This window comes from Salmo salar, chromosome ssa07 (assembly GCF_905237065.1).
Source record: "Salmo salar chromosome ssa07, Ssal_v3.1, whole genome shotgun sequence".
Taxonomy (NCBI): domain Eukaryota; kingdom Metazoa; phylum Chordata; class Actinopteri; order Salmoniformes; family Salmonidae; genus Salmo; species Salmo salar.
Window position 1 is genome coordinate 27,336,277 of NC_059448.1, and position 14,606 is coordinate 27,350,882.

The following is a 14,606-nucleotide window of genomic DNA, read 5'->3' on the forward strand; positions in this document are numbered from 1 at the left end:
GTCCACATTTACTTTTCATCAGCCGACAAGGTGAGTAGGCCTAACGAACAGGAAAAGAACTAGTCTATGTCAAGCTGCTATCCCCCGTAGTACAAAGGTTGACCTATTCTATTCTGTGCGAGAAATTAATATTCCAAACAGTCTGGGACAGTTGTGGGATGCTATAGATCCCAAATTAATACAGTCACTAGCATAAAAAAAAACGTTTTTATGCAATATGACTGACGCAACAGATCAGAACGTTTAGCTTAAAATGTTGATAAACTATTAGGCTATTTCTTCACATTATAAGTGCAGCAATGCGCACATGGTATAGTAGGCTATAAGCGCAAATGTTCAATTAGAGGAAAACACCATTATCAAAAGTGACCGCAAAGGCAATTATGCATGTAACGCTTATATTATAAAGGTGAAAATGATCTTCCCCAAACTTGAAACTCACACACTACTTATATATGCCAGTTAGGTTCTACACCCCTTGTAAAGTGGATTAATGTGCTTAATTTTAAGAAGTTATTTGGCCACTTTAGTGATACAAATCTTATTAAAACATAGAAGCCTATGGGCTAGACTACATGAGGTGTGTGACTATGATACGAACAAGTGATAATATATAATTCACAAGAGACAGGCTAATATTGTCACCCATCAGACTAGTCTTGATTTAATTTTTTCTTTACATATACTTAATAATATATGTGTGACATTAGTTTTGATTTCGAATGGACCATTATCATGCACCTGTATCAAAACAGGGCAGTGTGAAAAAATAAGTAATCTATGCACCTATATAGCTAATGGAGGACGCTTTTCCCAGTGGTTTATTTTCATGCCAGCCAGGTAGGCTATACTCCTGTTGTAAATATAAGTAATGTGCTTAACATTAGGAAAGTTGAGAAATGAATAAAGATAGTAGGCCTAGCCTTTAGAAAGCTGATGGGATCCTCCTCTTTTTATTAGTGACCATCACTGTTTTCTCCCACAAATGCATAGCCTATAGAAATGTTGCACAACATGAGCTGATGGGCTCTCATGAAGTGTTTGATTCGATTTTAGAACACATTTGCTTTGATGTCAGAGTGATTAGAGGGACAATAGATTGCTGAGTACCAGGCAGTTAGCAAGTTTGGTAGACTACCAATGACCAGCATCAGAGCTTGGAGAAGCTTAATTACCGTGACTAAACAGTCATGTGGAATTTGACTGCTTTCATGACTCGTGACTGCCGGTGTGGCAGTAATATGGTCACCGCAACAGCCCTACTCATTCATGGCTTGGTTTTTGCTCTGACATGCACTGTCAACTGTGGGACCTTATATAGACAGGTGTGTGCCTTTTCAAATCATGTCTAATCAGTAGAAAGATCTTAAGGATGATCAGTGGAAACAATTTCGAGTCTCATAGCAAAGGGTCTGAATACTTATGTAAATAAGGTATTTCTGTTGTTTATTTTTTATACATTTGCAAAAATGTATTAAAAAAAAAAATGTTTTTGCTTCGTCATTATGGGGTATTGTGTGTAAATTGATGAAGATTTATTTTCTTCATTTAATCCATTTTAGAATAAGGCTGTAACGTAACAAAATGTGGGAAAAGTCAAGGGGTCTGAATACTTTCCGAATGCACTGTACATACCTTGAAATCACTTGGATACGACAACACTGATACAATGGTCAGGAGAAAAACCTTCATTAGCCGTAGAGTTGGATAGATTAAAACAGTATTTTTACATGGACAGCACCATTTGAAAATATATGCCCTTTGTCCAACTCTATGGCACGAGCTATGAAATGCAAGCGACATACCAGTGGTGCATCTAGCGTTATATTACATATTACCTTAAAAACATTTAATATAAAATGATTTAATTATTATTTAAAATTCATAATGTATCATCACAGGAGTATTGGTCTTCTGCTTGATTATTCTATGAGGACAAAGTCTGGTTGTGGAAAAAAGCCAAGTCCCTCTCTTCTCTTCTCCATTCTTCACTCCCCTCTCCTTTCTCTTTAGTCTTGGCTAATCCCTATCATGTCCATATATCACTCTTCTCTCCTCTCACTCCTCTTTGAAGTCTGTCCATCTATCACTCCTCTCTTCTGTCCATTCCTTACGTGACAGTGGAGTTCTGCCCTCGAATCGCACACCAGGCCATGAACACATCCCTATAAAGACAATAAATTGGAGAAGAAAAAAATATAAAAAATAAAATAAAATCAATCAACTAATCAATAATAAAAAAAAATGAATCACAATTAGAGCAGAAATGTTGCTTTATCGGCATTTTCCTTTCCTGGCTACCCAAACGCTATGCTACGCCACGCCCACAGACAATCGTTTCCTCTCCACAATGAGTCTGGATCTGAGCTGTCGAAACGTTTGGTTATTAGGTTATAAAATTATTGCATTGGAGCTCCTAGAGTGTGCGGCTCTCTTTTTCTTTTCCAAGTGTTCTACTCCGCTAGCCAGCACCTCGCCTAAACAGGTGTGCGGTTCTTTCGCCTCGAGGCCATTCTTTGGGAAGAACATGATCTATCTTGACTCCTAAGTGTTTCAGGTGGTAATGTCAGTGTGTACTGTATATGTGTCTGTATGGTTGCATTTAGACAGGCAGCCCAATTCTGATATTTTTTTCCACTAATTGGTATTTTGACCAATCATCAGATCTTTTCACATCAGATTTTTTTCAGCACTGATATGATTGATCAAAATGAAAAAAAGTGAAAAGAAAAGCTCAGAATTGGGCTGCCTGTCTAAACGCAGCCTGTGTGTCCAACCATCTATCTGTCTGTACCTGCAGTGTGTGGCCACACACTCGTTGCTGCAGTATTCCCTGTCCCAGTCCTTGTTCTCTACAGCTGGGTTGGTGCAGCCGGCTCGGACACACAGGTTAGGGCTGCAGGTCTGGGTCACATCTGGCCCTGGAGACACATTCAACTCCACCTGCATCTGGGAAGGGAGGGAGGGAGGGAGGGAGGGAGGGAGGGAGGGAGGGAGAGGGGGAGAGGTGAAAGACCGGGGGGAGAGAGAGGTAGGGGAGAGAGAAAGACAGTGGTTGATATACAGTAGTGTGAAGGATACCAACCATTAGATGACCAGGGCCCTGAGTTTTCAGAGAAAATGATGAAAACATATGCTAAAGTTTTTCTATTCTATACTTCTCTTACCCCTTCCTCTCCTTCAGCCCCGTCCTCGGCTTCCGTCGAACAGGCCGTTACTAAGGCAGCGGACTGTACCAACTCCCCCGAGGTCGGAGTGCCCCCCCCCAACGCGGCTAACCCCCCTGCCGCCGTGTCGATAATGGGAGAGTCCAAATCTGAGGCGGGAGGGACGATCTTGATCTGCAGAGGGGGTGGTGCCATGGCACCCCCGCCTCTTGGTTTGGCCTGCAGTGGCGGTGGGGCCTGGGCATGTACCATCTGCTGGAGACGGGGCGGAGGAGGGGTGTTCTGCATCTGTTGGAGTGGTGGCGGCTGCCGAGTAGACAATACCGTACTACTTGACACCACCATTACCCCTGATGGCGACGTCTGTTGCTTGATGATGATTTTAGTAACGGTGGGGGGGCTTGGAGCCAGGGCGGGCGTAGGAGTGGGGGGTTTGTGCGCCCCTGTACGGGAGCGGGTGGTGACCTGAGGGAGGTCTCCACCTGCTAGGATGATGTTGGAGGTGCAGATGTTGGTGATGGTGTTCTCTTCAAGGGCGAGGTGGGGGACGGAGGAACGGGTGGAACGGGGAGTAGGGGCGGGGAGTGGGGCAACGGGAGGAGGAGAGGGAGGCGATGGGGAAGTGTCCAAAACCTCAATGGTCGGCTGGAAGAGAGAAGAGGAGGAGAAAGGTAGAGGGGTTGCAAGAGAGAGGAGTTGAGAGGGAAAAGAGGAGATTTAGTTTACACACTGACAAAGGGTGGCCATCATAATAAACCTACTCACACACATAACTGAAGTGTTCTCTAGGAATACTTATCTTGCCTCACCTGAGAAAGCTGATTATCTCTGTAGGCTGCCAGAGCCTCGAAATACTCCTTCTTAGCTGCTTCCGTCTTCCTCTTGTACACCTGAGAGGAATACACATTCAGGGATATCATGAACCCGATACCATTACATTATTCATATCTGCGTGTGCTTGTGTAGTGAGTGTGCTTTACACGTCCTTGTGTAGTGAATGTGATTGTGAACATGCGCATTTGCACATGTGAACGTGTGTGTGTGTGTGTGTGTGTGTGTGTGTACCTGCTTCTGCTCCTCCCCCAGGCTATCCCACATGGAGGCCACTATCTTGGACACCTCTCCGAAGGTGGCGCTGGGGTTCTGGCCCTTAATGGCTGCCTGTGTGTCCCTGAAGAACAGAGCGTAGGCCGACACAGGCTTCTGGGGCTCGTCAGGGTCTTTCTTTTTCTTCCCTTTCTTCCCTCCTCCTCCGGCCGCTCCCCCTCTCCGGACAAGGGTAGGAGGGGTGCTGGAGGACGGAGCGAAGGAAGGAATGGGGGAGTCGGAGAGAGGGGGCTCGAGGGAGATGACGCCGAGAGAGATAGGGGACTCCACCAACACACTCTGCTGAGTTAGAATGGAAGAAAGAGGGGTGGAATGGGAGAAAGGGAGGAATAGCAAAAACAAGGACATCAGTTTCATATAAAGTGACGTTTGTATACAAATTTGTGTGTGACTGTAATCAATGAAGAGACTGAGGCAGACAGACGAACCAATCAACAGACAGACTGACTAGTAGACAGACCGACCAATAGGACTGACCTGTCTGAAGTCGTCCATGTCGTCGTCCTGTAGCGAGCCGGCCGGCGAAGCAGCGGCCGACGGCGGTTGGTCAGGTGACTGCGACCTCGCCAGGATGGCCCCGCCCCCTAGGCTGAGCCCCAGCTGGGCGCTGAGCTCCGATTGGTCGATGGTGGTCAGCTGGTTGTGGCCCAACAGGCCGTGGCCCATGTCACTCAGTGGGACATCTATGGTCATGGGGGAGGAGCTGCTGAACTGGGAGCCAACGGAGTGGCCCAGATCCTGGAAAATGAGGCAGGGTTCATACTCAGAAAAAGCCAAAGACAATGTATTACAGGCAGGACCGGCCGGCCCATTAGGCAGGATTAGGCGGCCGCTGTCACCACCAGATTGACGAAGGGCGGGATTTTCCGAGCTAAACTGACCAAGACACACCGTCAACAACACATAAAGCCTCACATAATTGTTCCCAAAAATAACTACAATTCCTCTCACCTAGTGGCATATGGATTATTTAAGTGAGCGCTGATGCCCTCCTGTGATAAGCAGAGCCCACTTTGTCAAAAGCTGTGGCGCAAAATATTTTGCTCGTCCATGCCGAATGCGCCTCTCCAGTGTGCTGTTGGCGAGACACACCGCTGCGGCCCTCCACCAACATTACTTCAAAAAAAATCATCTAACATAAATCATTTAGCCTATGGTAGAAAGAGTATATGGCCGTTGCTGTAGCCTACAGGTAAAATGTATGTCAATGTCATGAGACAGACACTTAACATCATGCACGCTTCTCCGATCAAATAGTCTAACCTAAATGGCACCCAATCAAATAAAAAAATGTGCTTCGATGTGAATATGGCATGTTAACAAACATCATATCCTTAAAACAGGACAGCTCAAAGTAAAATGGATAATATGGAATGGAAAAATCAGGCTACTCACAACCGCTGTCCAGGAGTTTCATACTTGGAGCTAAATTGTCATGATAATCAGTGGTTTTCAAGTTTGTATCCATAATTGTTTTTACAAGATGATCATAGTGAAAAATAAAATGCTTCTGCATTTCCCGCTATGTAAACACATTGATTCTCATTGCAAATAGGCTCAGGATAACTCCTGATAAAGTTAGGTAGCTGATATTCAGAGCTTAAACAGACAAAATGATTAGTAACAGGAAGCAGGACTAATAAAGCCAATGCAACTGCCTATTTTAGAAATGGTAAGTCTACCACATGGATGAGCATTCATAAAATGTCATTGTGGGCTGACACTGTAGGCTACACCCCAGCATTGGAGACTGGTGGGAGGAGGTATAGGAGGATCAGGCCCATTGTAATAGCTGGAATGGAATAAAAGGTTTCCATATGTTTGATGTGTTTGATACTGTTCCATTTATTCCAGTCCAGCCATTACAATGAGCCCGTCCTCTTATAGCTCGTCCCACCAGCCTCCACTGCACCCCAGTAAGCACGGACCAATGCGGACGTCTTTTGGACATATTTCTGGGGGTCCTGCCTGAACGTCTTTTTTTGTATTGATTTGGTACGTTCCGGACTTGATTTCAACATCCATGGACCGGATCTAATCTGAACCAATCATAGACATCTATGTTTGGTTCAGATTTGGTCCGGTCCGGTCCTACTCAAGACATCTTTTCAACTTTCATTCAGAACCGAAAATGAACCCCAAAAAAATTGTCTCGCCTAGGGCGGCAGAAGGGCCAGGACCGGGCCTGATTACAGGCAGCAACCATCTTGTTATCAAAGAATTGACCTGTGAAAAGGGCCCAATTCATATAATTTCACATTTCTGTCAATAACTAATTGTGTCGGAAATGGCACCCTAATAGGCTGGTACTATATTACCTACAGTACCAGTCAAACATTGACACACCAAATCATTCCAGGGTTTTTGTTTATTTTTACTATGTTCTACATTGTAGAATAATAGTGAAGACATCAAAACTATGAAATAACACATATGGAATCATGTATTAACCAAAAACGTTTTAAACAAATATATATATATATTTTATATTTGATGTTCTTCAAAGTAGCCACCCTTTGTCTTGATGACAGCTTTGCACACTCTTGGCATTCTCTCAACCAGCTTCATGAGGTAGTCACCTAGAATGCATTTCAATTAACAGGTGTGCCTTGTTAAAAGTTAATTTGTGGAATTTATTTTCTTTGAGCCAATCAGCTGTGTTGTGACAAAGCAGGGGTGGTATACAGAAGATAGCCCTATTTGGTAAAGGACCAAGTCCATATTATGGCAAGAACAGCTAAAATAAGCAAAGAGAAGTGACAGTCCATCATTACTTTAAGACATGAAGGTCAGTCAATGCGGAACATTTCAAGAACTTTGAAAGTTTAAGCGCAGTCGCAAAAACCATCAAGCGCTATGATGAAACTGGCTCTCATGAGGACTGCCACAGGAAAGGAAGACCCAGAGTTACCTCTGCTGCAGAGGTTAAGTTCATTAGAGTTGTGTAAGGGCTATTTGACCAAGAAGGAGTGATGGAGGGCTGCATCAGATGACCTGGCCTCTAATATCACCTGACCTCAACCCAATTGAGTGAAGGAAAAGCAGCCAACAAGTGCTTAGCATATGTGGGAACTCCTTCAAGACTGTTGGAAAAGCATTCCAGGTGAAGATGTCTTCACTATTATTCTACAATGTAGAAAATAGTAAAAAATAAAGAAAAACCCTGGAATGAGTAGGTGTGTCCAAACATTTGACAGGTACTGTATATAGTGTACTACATTTGACCAGATTCATATGCAGGCCCTTTTCAACAGCAGTTCACTACATAAAGAATAGGGTGCCATTTCGAAAGCATCCTCAACCCTTGCAGTCCTCACCATGCCCAGAGCAGACCCCAGAATAGCTCCTCCTCCACCGGACTGACTGATGACCCCCAGACTCAGGTGGTGGTCCAGTCCCTGAGACCCCGGGTGGGGATTCACAAAGGTGGAGGCGAAGGACGGGTCGTCTCCCCCGACCACAACGTTCCCGGGGGTGGACAAGCCACCGCGCTCTCCATCCGATAGCTCTCCGAAGTGGGCCACCACATCGGACACGGTGAGCGCCTGGTCTGGATCCAGGGAGATGGGGGGGATCTCGAACTCCTCATCTCCCAGACTGGGGGTGTGGAACGTCTATTGGGGAAGAGCGAGAGGGAGAAGAGATGGTAGGGGATGGGGGAGCGGAGACGGTAAGAAGGAAAGGGGGTATGGAGTAAAGAGGAAGAGAAGAGAGAGAAGAGGGGAAAGAGGGTGGCAAGAGCAAAGGTTATAATTATTATAGATTGAGACTTCCTCACCTGCTATATTGGGTGTGAGTGTTGTGTGAGTAACTGCTGATTGTGTGTGTTGTAAAGAGAGAGAGAGAGAGAGAGAGAGAGAGAGAGACAATATAGTGGAGAGAAAAAGAGAGTGAATGAGAGTTTAGAAGCAAGAGAAGTGGAAGGAAGGAATGAGTAGCTACCTCAGAGGATGAGAGGAATGGATTGCCCGCCCCGCTGATGGTCAGGTAGTTGTCACTGCCTTCAGGGAACTGAAACACACACACACGGGTCAAATCATCATCACATAGGAGAATAAGTCTCATTATCATCATCCTAACAGTCAGCATCCCTTTAAAACATCTGTGGCATCATACAAGGCTCGAACAAGGCTGCTGTATCACATCCGGCCGTGATTGGGAGTCCCATAGGGCGGCGCACAATTGGCCCAGCGTTGTCCGGGTTTGGCCGGGGTAGGCCATCATTGTAAATAAGAATTTGTTCTTAACTGAGCACATCTACTGCTGCTAAGCTTCCCAGTAAAGCAAACGAAAGTAATTAAGCATTCCAGAAGAAAAGTGCTCAAAATAGCCCATGTTAATATATGCAGCTTAAGAAACAAGGTTCATGAAATCAATAATTTGCTAGTAACAGATGACATCCATATTCTGACTCTCTCTGAAACTCACTTAGATAATACCTTTGATACAGTGGTAGCAAAACAAGGTTATAACATTTATAGAAAAGATAGAATTGCCAATGGTGGAGGTTTTGCTGTTTATACTCATGTAACCGATGTGAAATGGCTAGTTAGTTAGCGGTGGTGCGCGCTAATAGCGTTTCAATCAGTGACGTCACTCGCTCTGAGACTTGAAGTAGGGTTTCCCCTTGCGTTGCAAGGGCCACGGCTTTTGTGGCGCGATGGGTAACGATGCTTCGGTGGGTGTCAGTTGTTGATGTGTGCAAGGGTCCCTGGTTCGAGCCCAGGTTGGGGCGAAGAGAGGGACGGAACCTACACTGTTACATACACTCAGAACCACATTCCTGTAAAGATTAGAGGATCTCATGTCAAATACTGTTGAAATAATATGGCTACAGGTTAATCTGCCTCACCTAAAACCCATTCTGGTGGGAAGCTGCTATAGACCACCAAGTGCTAAGTCAGTATCTGGATAATATGTGTGAAATGCATGTGATATCAACTGAGAGGTATATTTTCTAGGTGATTTAAATATTGACTGGCTTTCATCAAGCTGCCCACTCAAGAAAAAGCTTCAAACTGTAACCAGTGCCTGCAACCTGGTTCAGGTTATCAGTCAACCTACCAGGGTAGTTACAAACGGCACAGGAATGAAATCATCAACATGTATTGATCACATCTTTACTAATGCAGCAGAAATTAGCTTGAAAGCAGTATCCAGATCCATCAGATGTAGTGATCACAATATAGTAGCCATATCTAGGAAAACCAAAGTTCCAACGGCTGGGCCTAACATAGTGTATAAAAGGTCATACAAGAAGTTTTGTAGTGATTCCTATGTTATTGATGTAAAGAATATCTGTTGGTCCGTGGTGTGTAATGAGGAGCAAACAGACACTGCACTTGAAACATTTATGAAATTGCTTACTCCAGTTGCTAATAAGCATGCACCCATTAAGAAAAAGGCTAAAAAGTGCTAAATCCCCGTGGATTGATGAGGAATTGAAAAATTGTATGGTTGAGAGGGATGAGGCAAAAGGAATGGTAAATAAGTCTGGCTGCACAACCAATTGGCAAACTTATTGCGAATTAAGAAATCATGTGACTAAGCTGAATAAAAAGAAGAAGAAACTACACTATGAAACCAAGATAAATGAAATAAAGATTGATAGTAAAAAGCTTTGGAGCACCTTAAATGAAATTCTGGGAAAAAAGGTAAACTCAGCTCCATCATTCATTGAAACAGATGGCTCATTCATCACAAAACCAACTGATATTGCCAACTACTTTAATGATTTTTTAATTGGCAAGATTAGCAAATTTAGGCATAACATGCCAGCAACAAACGCTGACACTACACATCCAAGTAAGTATAACTGACCAAATTATGAAAGACAAATTCCGTAAAGTTAATGAGGAAGAGGTGAAAAAATGATTGTTGTTTATCAACAATGACAAGCCACCGGGGTCTGACAAGGCAGCTGTCTTGGCCCATTACTTTTTTCATTCTTTACTAATGAATTGCCACTGGCCTTGAGGAAAGCCAGAGTGTCTATGAATGCGGATGACTCAACAATATACATGTTAGCTACTACAGTGACTGAAATGACTGCAACACTTAACAAAGAGTTGCAGTTAGTTTCAGAGTGGGTGGCAAGGAATAAGTTAGTCCTAAATATATATAGAACTAAAGGCATTGTATTTGGGACAAATCATTCACTAAACCTCAACTAAATATTGTAATAAATAATGTGGAAATTGAGCAAGTTGAGGTGACTAAACTGCTTGGAGTTACCCTGGATTGTAAACTGTCATGGTCAAAACATATTGATACAGTAGCTAAGATGGGAAGAAGTATGTCTATGATAAGGCACTGCTCTACCTTCTTGACAGCACTGTCAACAAGGCAGGTCCTACAGGCCCTAGTTTTGTCGTACCTGGACTACTGTTCAGTCGTGGGGTCAGGTGCCACAAAAAAGGACTTAGGAAAATTGCAATTGGTTCAGAACTGGGCAGCACGGCTGGCCATTGGATGTACACAGAGGGCTAATATTAATAATATGCATGTCAATCTCTCCTGGCTCAAAGTGGAGAAGAAATTGACTTCATCACTGCTTGTATTTAAGATGTATTGACATGTCGAATGCACCGAGCTGTCTATTTGAATTACTGGCGCACAGCTCGGACAGCCATGCATACCCCACAAGAGGTCTCTTCACAGTCCCCATGTCCAGAACAGACTATGGAAGGCGCACAGTACTAAATAGAGCCATGACTACATGGAACTCTATTCCACATCAAGTAACTCATGCAAGCAGAACATTTTGATTTAATAAACAGATTTTTTTTTTAAACACCTTATGGAACAGCAGGGACTGTGAAGCAACACAAACATAGGTGCATACACACACACACACACACACACACATGGATTTTGTACTGTATATTTATGTGGTAGTGGTAGAGTAGGGGCCCGAGGGCACACAGTCTGAATGTATTGTAATGTTTTTTAAATTGTATAAACTGCCTTAATTTTGCAGGACCCCAGGAAGAGTAGCTGCTGCCTTGGCAGCAGCTGATGGAGATCCATAATAAATACAAATACTGACTTGCCTAGTTAAATAAAAAATATATATAAAAATAGGGATGGCAGCACCTCATCAGACCATAACAACCAACAACTAGATATAATGTTCACGCAAACTTTACCATTCATCAAAACATTGAAAAGGAAAATCCCAATAACAGCTGAGCTCACATCACTTCCCCACACACGTACTGGATATACTACATATTCAACCAAGCCCTTATATGCTGTTGTAAAATAGTTATTGTACAGGATTCTGAGTGCATGTGAGAGTCAGTGAGTTTTCCATAGAGCACAACACACAGACAGACACACAGGTCGCTTGTCAAATCAATCTCGCTGTCAGTCACCTTATTGTCATATCCATTGAAAGACCCAGGGTCCAGGAATTCTGGATCTCCGTGTGGCCCAGTCCCATCCGTTAGATCGGAATAAAAATTCAGGTCCATTATCTAATGGCGCCTCGTATGACATTAAATCAATGCAATTGGTTGATATACGGAATAAATCTAATCTAAAACGTCTGTACCACTGACTGTTTTAGTACCACAAAATGTATAACCAAAAAAATAAATCATGACTCGAGGCTACACACCGAATTCAGATTTCTGTCATGAAATATGCAGGATTTAGCGACGTGATGGTATGAAACGAAGCAGTTGTTAGCTATGCTCATATGGCCAAATAATTATTGTAGTGCACGCCAGCGCTCTCACTCAGACCAAAAATAACCTCTCTTTACTAATTAGCGTGGCTATCCTAGCTGACGCAAGGCTGTGTAGTACCGAATCATGTGCTAATGGTATCTCTGGTTAAAATTCTACAGCTACTACACCCGAAAAAAAAAGACAAACTCGTGTTAACAGATGGGTAATATTACAAGTTATATGGAGTCCCGCAAATAGCCGTATTTTGATGTGTCTTGAGGCATTTCAGAATTGAGCTAGTCTGGTTCTTTCTCACAGCTGCTCTACTCTGCGCTCGAACAAGGCTGCTCAATGGATCCTGAACTGTGGATTTGGATTGGAATCAATCACCATGGGTCGGGTTCCAGTGTGGGGAATGGTTGGGAATAGAGGGTGTCTGGGATTTCGGACTTTTGCTTTCACAGTTGTTTTAGTTCAAATATTTGTCATCATGTAACAATCAACGTTCTTGTGTAGACACTCATATGGCTGGCTCAAGTCAGTATACAACCAATCTCTAGTTGAAATAAGTAAACAACAAATCGCACAGACTTCTCTCCCCCCAGGCCCCCATTTTTCTCAAATGGTTCATCCCAATGGCCTAGTAAACCAAATTAAATCATTTTAACCGTTTATTCTCTGGAGACAGAATACCCCACACCACTACAACCCACTTTCAAATATTTGGTAAAGCCAATTGTTAACATTAATTTTGGTAAATAGCCATTGTCGCAGTTTTATTTGAACAGTCGGAATATGGTACGAAAGGGATCACGACCGCCCTTTTCCTGTGTTTAGATCTTGGTTCTACTAGCAAGCGTTCTCAGCTTTTGAAACAAGGCCACGTGAAGCTCACTAACTATTTCATCTAAGGCTTTCAAGGACTTTTAAAGAATCAGAAGCGAACTGCAGCTCGTGACAAACTAGGAAACTGTTAGCTATGCTAGCTAGCTAGCTAACGTTAAATCTGAATTGATGTCGGGCTGAGCGTGAGTGTTCATTGTGTGTTGGAAAACCAAAGATTGTGGAGACTTGGGCGAGCCAATCTGTACACGTTTGAATATGCCGACCACACGTGATTCCCCCACTGCGAAACGTTCTACACTTCTTACCTCCATTATTACCCCGAAATCTGCTCTGTCCCACTTTTCTGAATTTCGCCCGTGATAATTTTTCCTAAAAAAATTACATTGCACCGGCTTCCGTGATTGTCTCGAGAAGAGGAAGTGACATCATTTCCACAGAGCAACAAACAAGTTGAAGTTCCGCGAGCTCGAGTTACAAATGAGTTAGCTAAGTGGAAAAGCATTTTTTTGGTGAACTACAATTTAACAATCATTTCAATGATCTTGAATACATATAACTCAATTGCTACTATATCCTTTCCTATACCATTATGTCAGAATACACAGAAAACGATAAACAAATGTTTTAAATTGTGATGACTTAAAACTCACATTTTCTCCCCCATCTTTTTTTATATGTAATGTAATAAAATGATACAACTTGGGATGTCTTTGTTTTTATGTACAAGCGAAATTGGAGGAAAAACTATCACACTAGAATCCATCCCTGCACAATAAAACATTGAGAAGATCAAAGACAATCATTTAGCAGAATAAAATACCTCCAGGGGTGTGTCCCAAATGGCACCCTATTCCCTTCATTAGTGTACTACTTTTGACCAGGTCCCACTTTCACCTCTATCCTATTTTCATGAGTTCACAAGCATTACAAGAGACAGGTGACATGCACACATGCCCAAGACAGAGACACAAGCAGGAGACAATGTGATAGAAATTGCACCCGATTACCTACTTCGTGCACCCTTTTTGACCAGAGGTCAAAAATATAACATTTACATAATTATTCAGACTTTAAGCAGTACTTTGTTGAAGCACCTTTGGCAGCGATTACAGCCTCAAGTGTTCTTGGGTATGGCACTATAAGTTCAGCTACCTGTATTTAGGGAGTTTCTCCCATTCTTCTCTGCAGATCCTCTCAAACTTTTTCAGGTTGGATGGGAAGTGTCACTGCACAGCTATTTTCAAGTCTCTCCAGATATGTTTGATCAGGCTGGCTGGGCCACTCAAGGACATTGACACTTGTCCCGAAGTCACTCCTGCGTTGTCTTGGCTATGTGCTTAGGGTCGTTGTCCTGTTGGAAGGTGAACCGTCACCCCAGTTTGAGGTCCGGAGTGCTCTGGAGCAGGTTATCATCAAGGATCTCTGTACTTGGTCGGTCATCTTTCCCTCGATCCTGACTAGTTTTCCAGTCCCTGCCACTGAAAAACATCCCCACGGCATGATGCTGCACCACCATGCCTCACCGTAGTGATGGTGCCAGGTTTCTTCCAGACGTGACACTTGGCATTCACGCCAAAGAGTTTAATCTTGGTTTCATCAGACCAGAGAATCTTGTTTCTCATGGTCCGAGTGTCCTTAGGTTCCTTTTGGCAAACTCCAAGCAGGCTATAATGTGCCTTTTACTGAGGAAAGGCTTCCATCTGACCACTCAACCCTAAAGGCCTGATTGGTGGAATGCTGAAGAGATAGTTGTCCTACTGGAAGGTTCTCCCATCTCCACAGAAGAATTCTGTCAGTGACCATTGGGTTCTCG

At 43.4% G+C, this 14,606-nt stretch overlaps 1 protein-coding gene across 3 annotated transcripts; it reads right to left on the minus strand.

The window, feature by feature from the left end:
* Nucleotides 1-1,665: 1,665 nt before the first annotated feature.
* Nucleotides 1,666-13,217, minus strand: LOC106608972 (TOX high mobility group box family member 4-B). Of its 3 annotated transcripts, none has more exons than XM_014207252.2 (9): nucleotides 13,099-13,217; nucleotides 8,217-8,285; nucleotides 7,592-7,888; nucleotides 4,752-5,012; nucleotides 4,233-4,553; nucleotides 3,977-4,057; nucleotides 3,168-3,812; nucleotides 2,795-2,949; nucleotides 1,666-2,165 (listed from the first exon to the last, which is right to left on the minus strand). In XM_014207252.2, the coding sequence occupies exons 1-9, from the start codon at nucleotides 13,102-13,104 to the stop codon at nucleotides 2,111-2,113; spliced, it is 1,890 nt and encodes a 629-aa protein (XP_014062727.1). In that variant the 5' UTR covers nucleotides 13,105-13,217; the 3' UTR covers nucleotides 1,666-2,110. The 3 variants fall into 3 exon arrangements, with proteins under 3 accessions (XP_014062727.1, XP_014062726.1, XP_014062725.1); XM_014207251.2 differs by lacking the exon at nucleotides 13,099-13,217 and adding an exon at nucleotides 11,651-13,081 and having other exon boundaries at nucleotides 2,795-2,943; XM_014207250.2 differs by lacking the exon at nucleotides 13,099-13,217 and adding an exon at nucleotides 11,651-13,080.
* Between the last annotated feature and the right edge of the window lie 1,389 nt (nucleotides 13,218-14,606).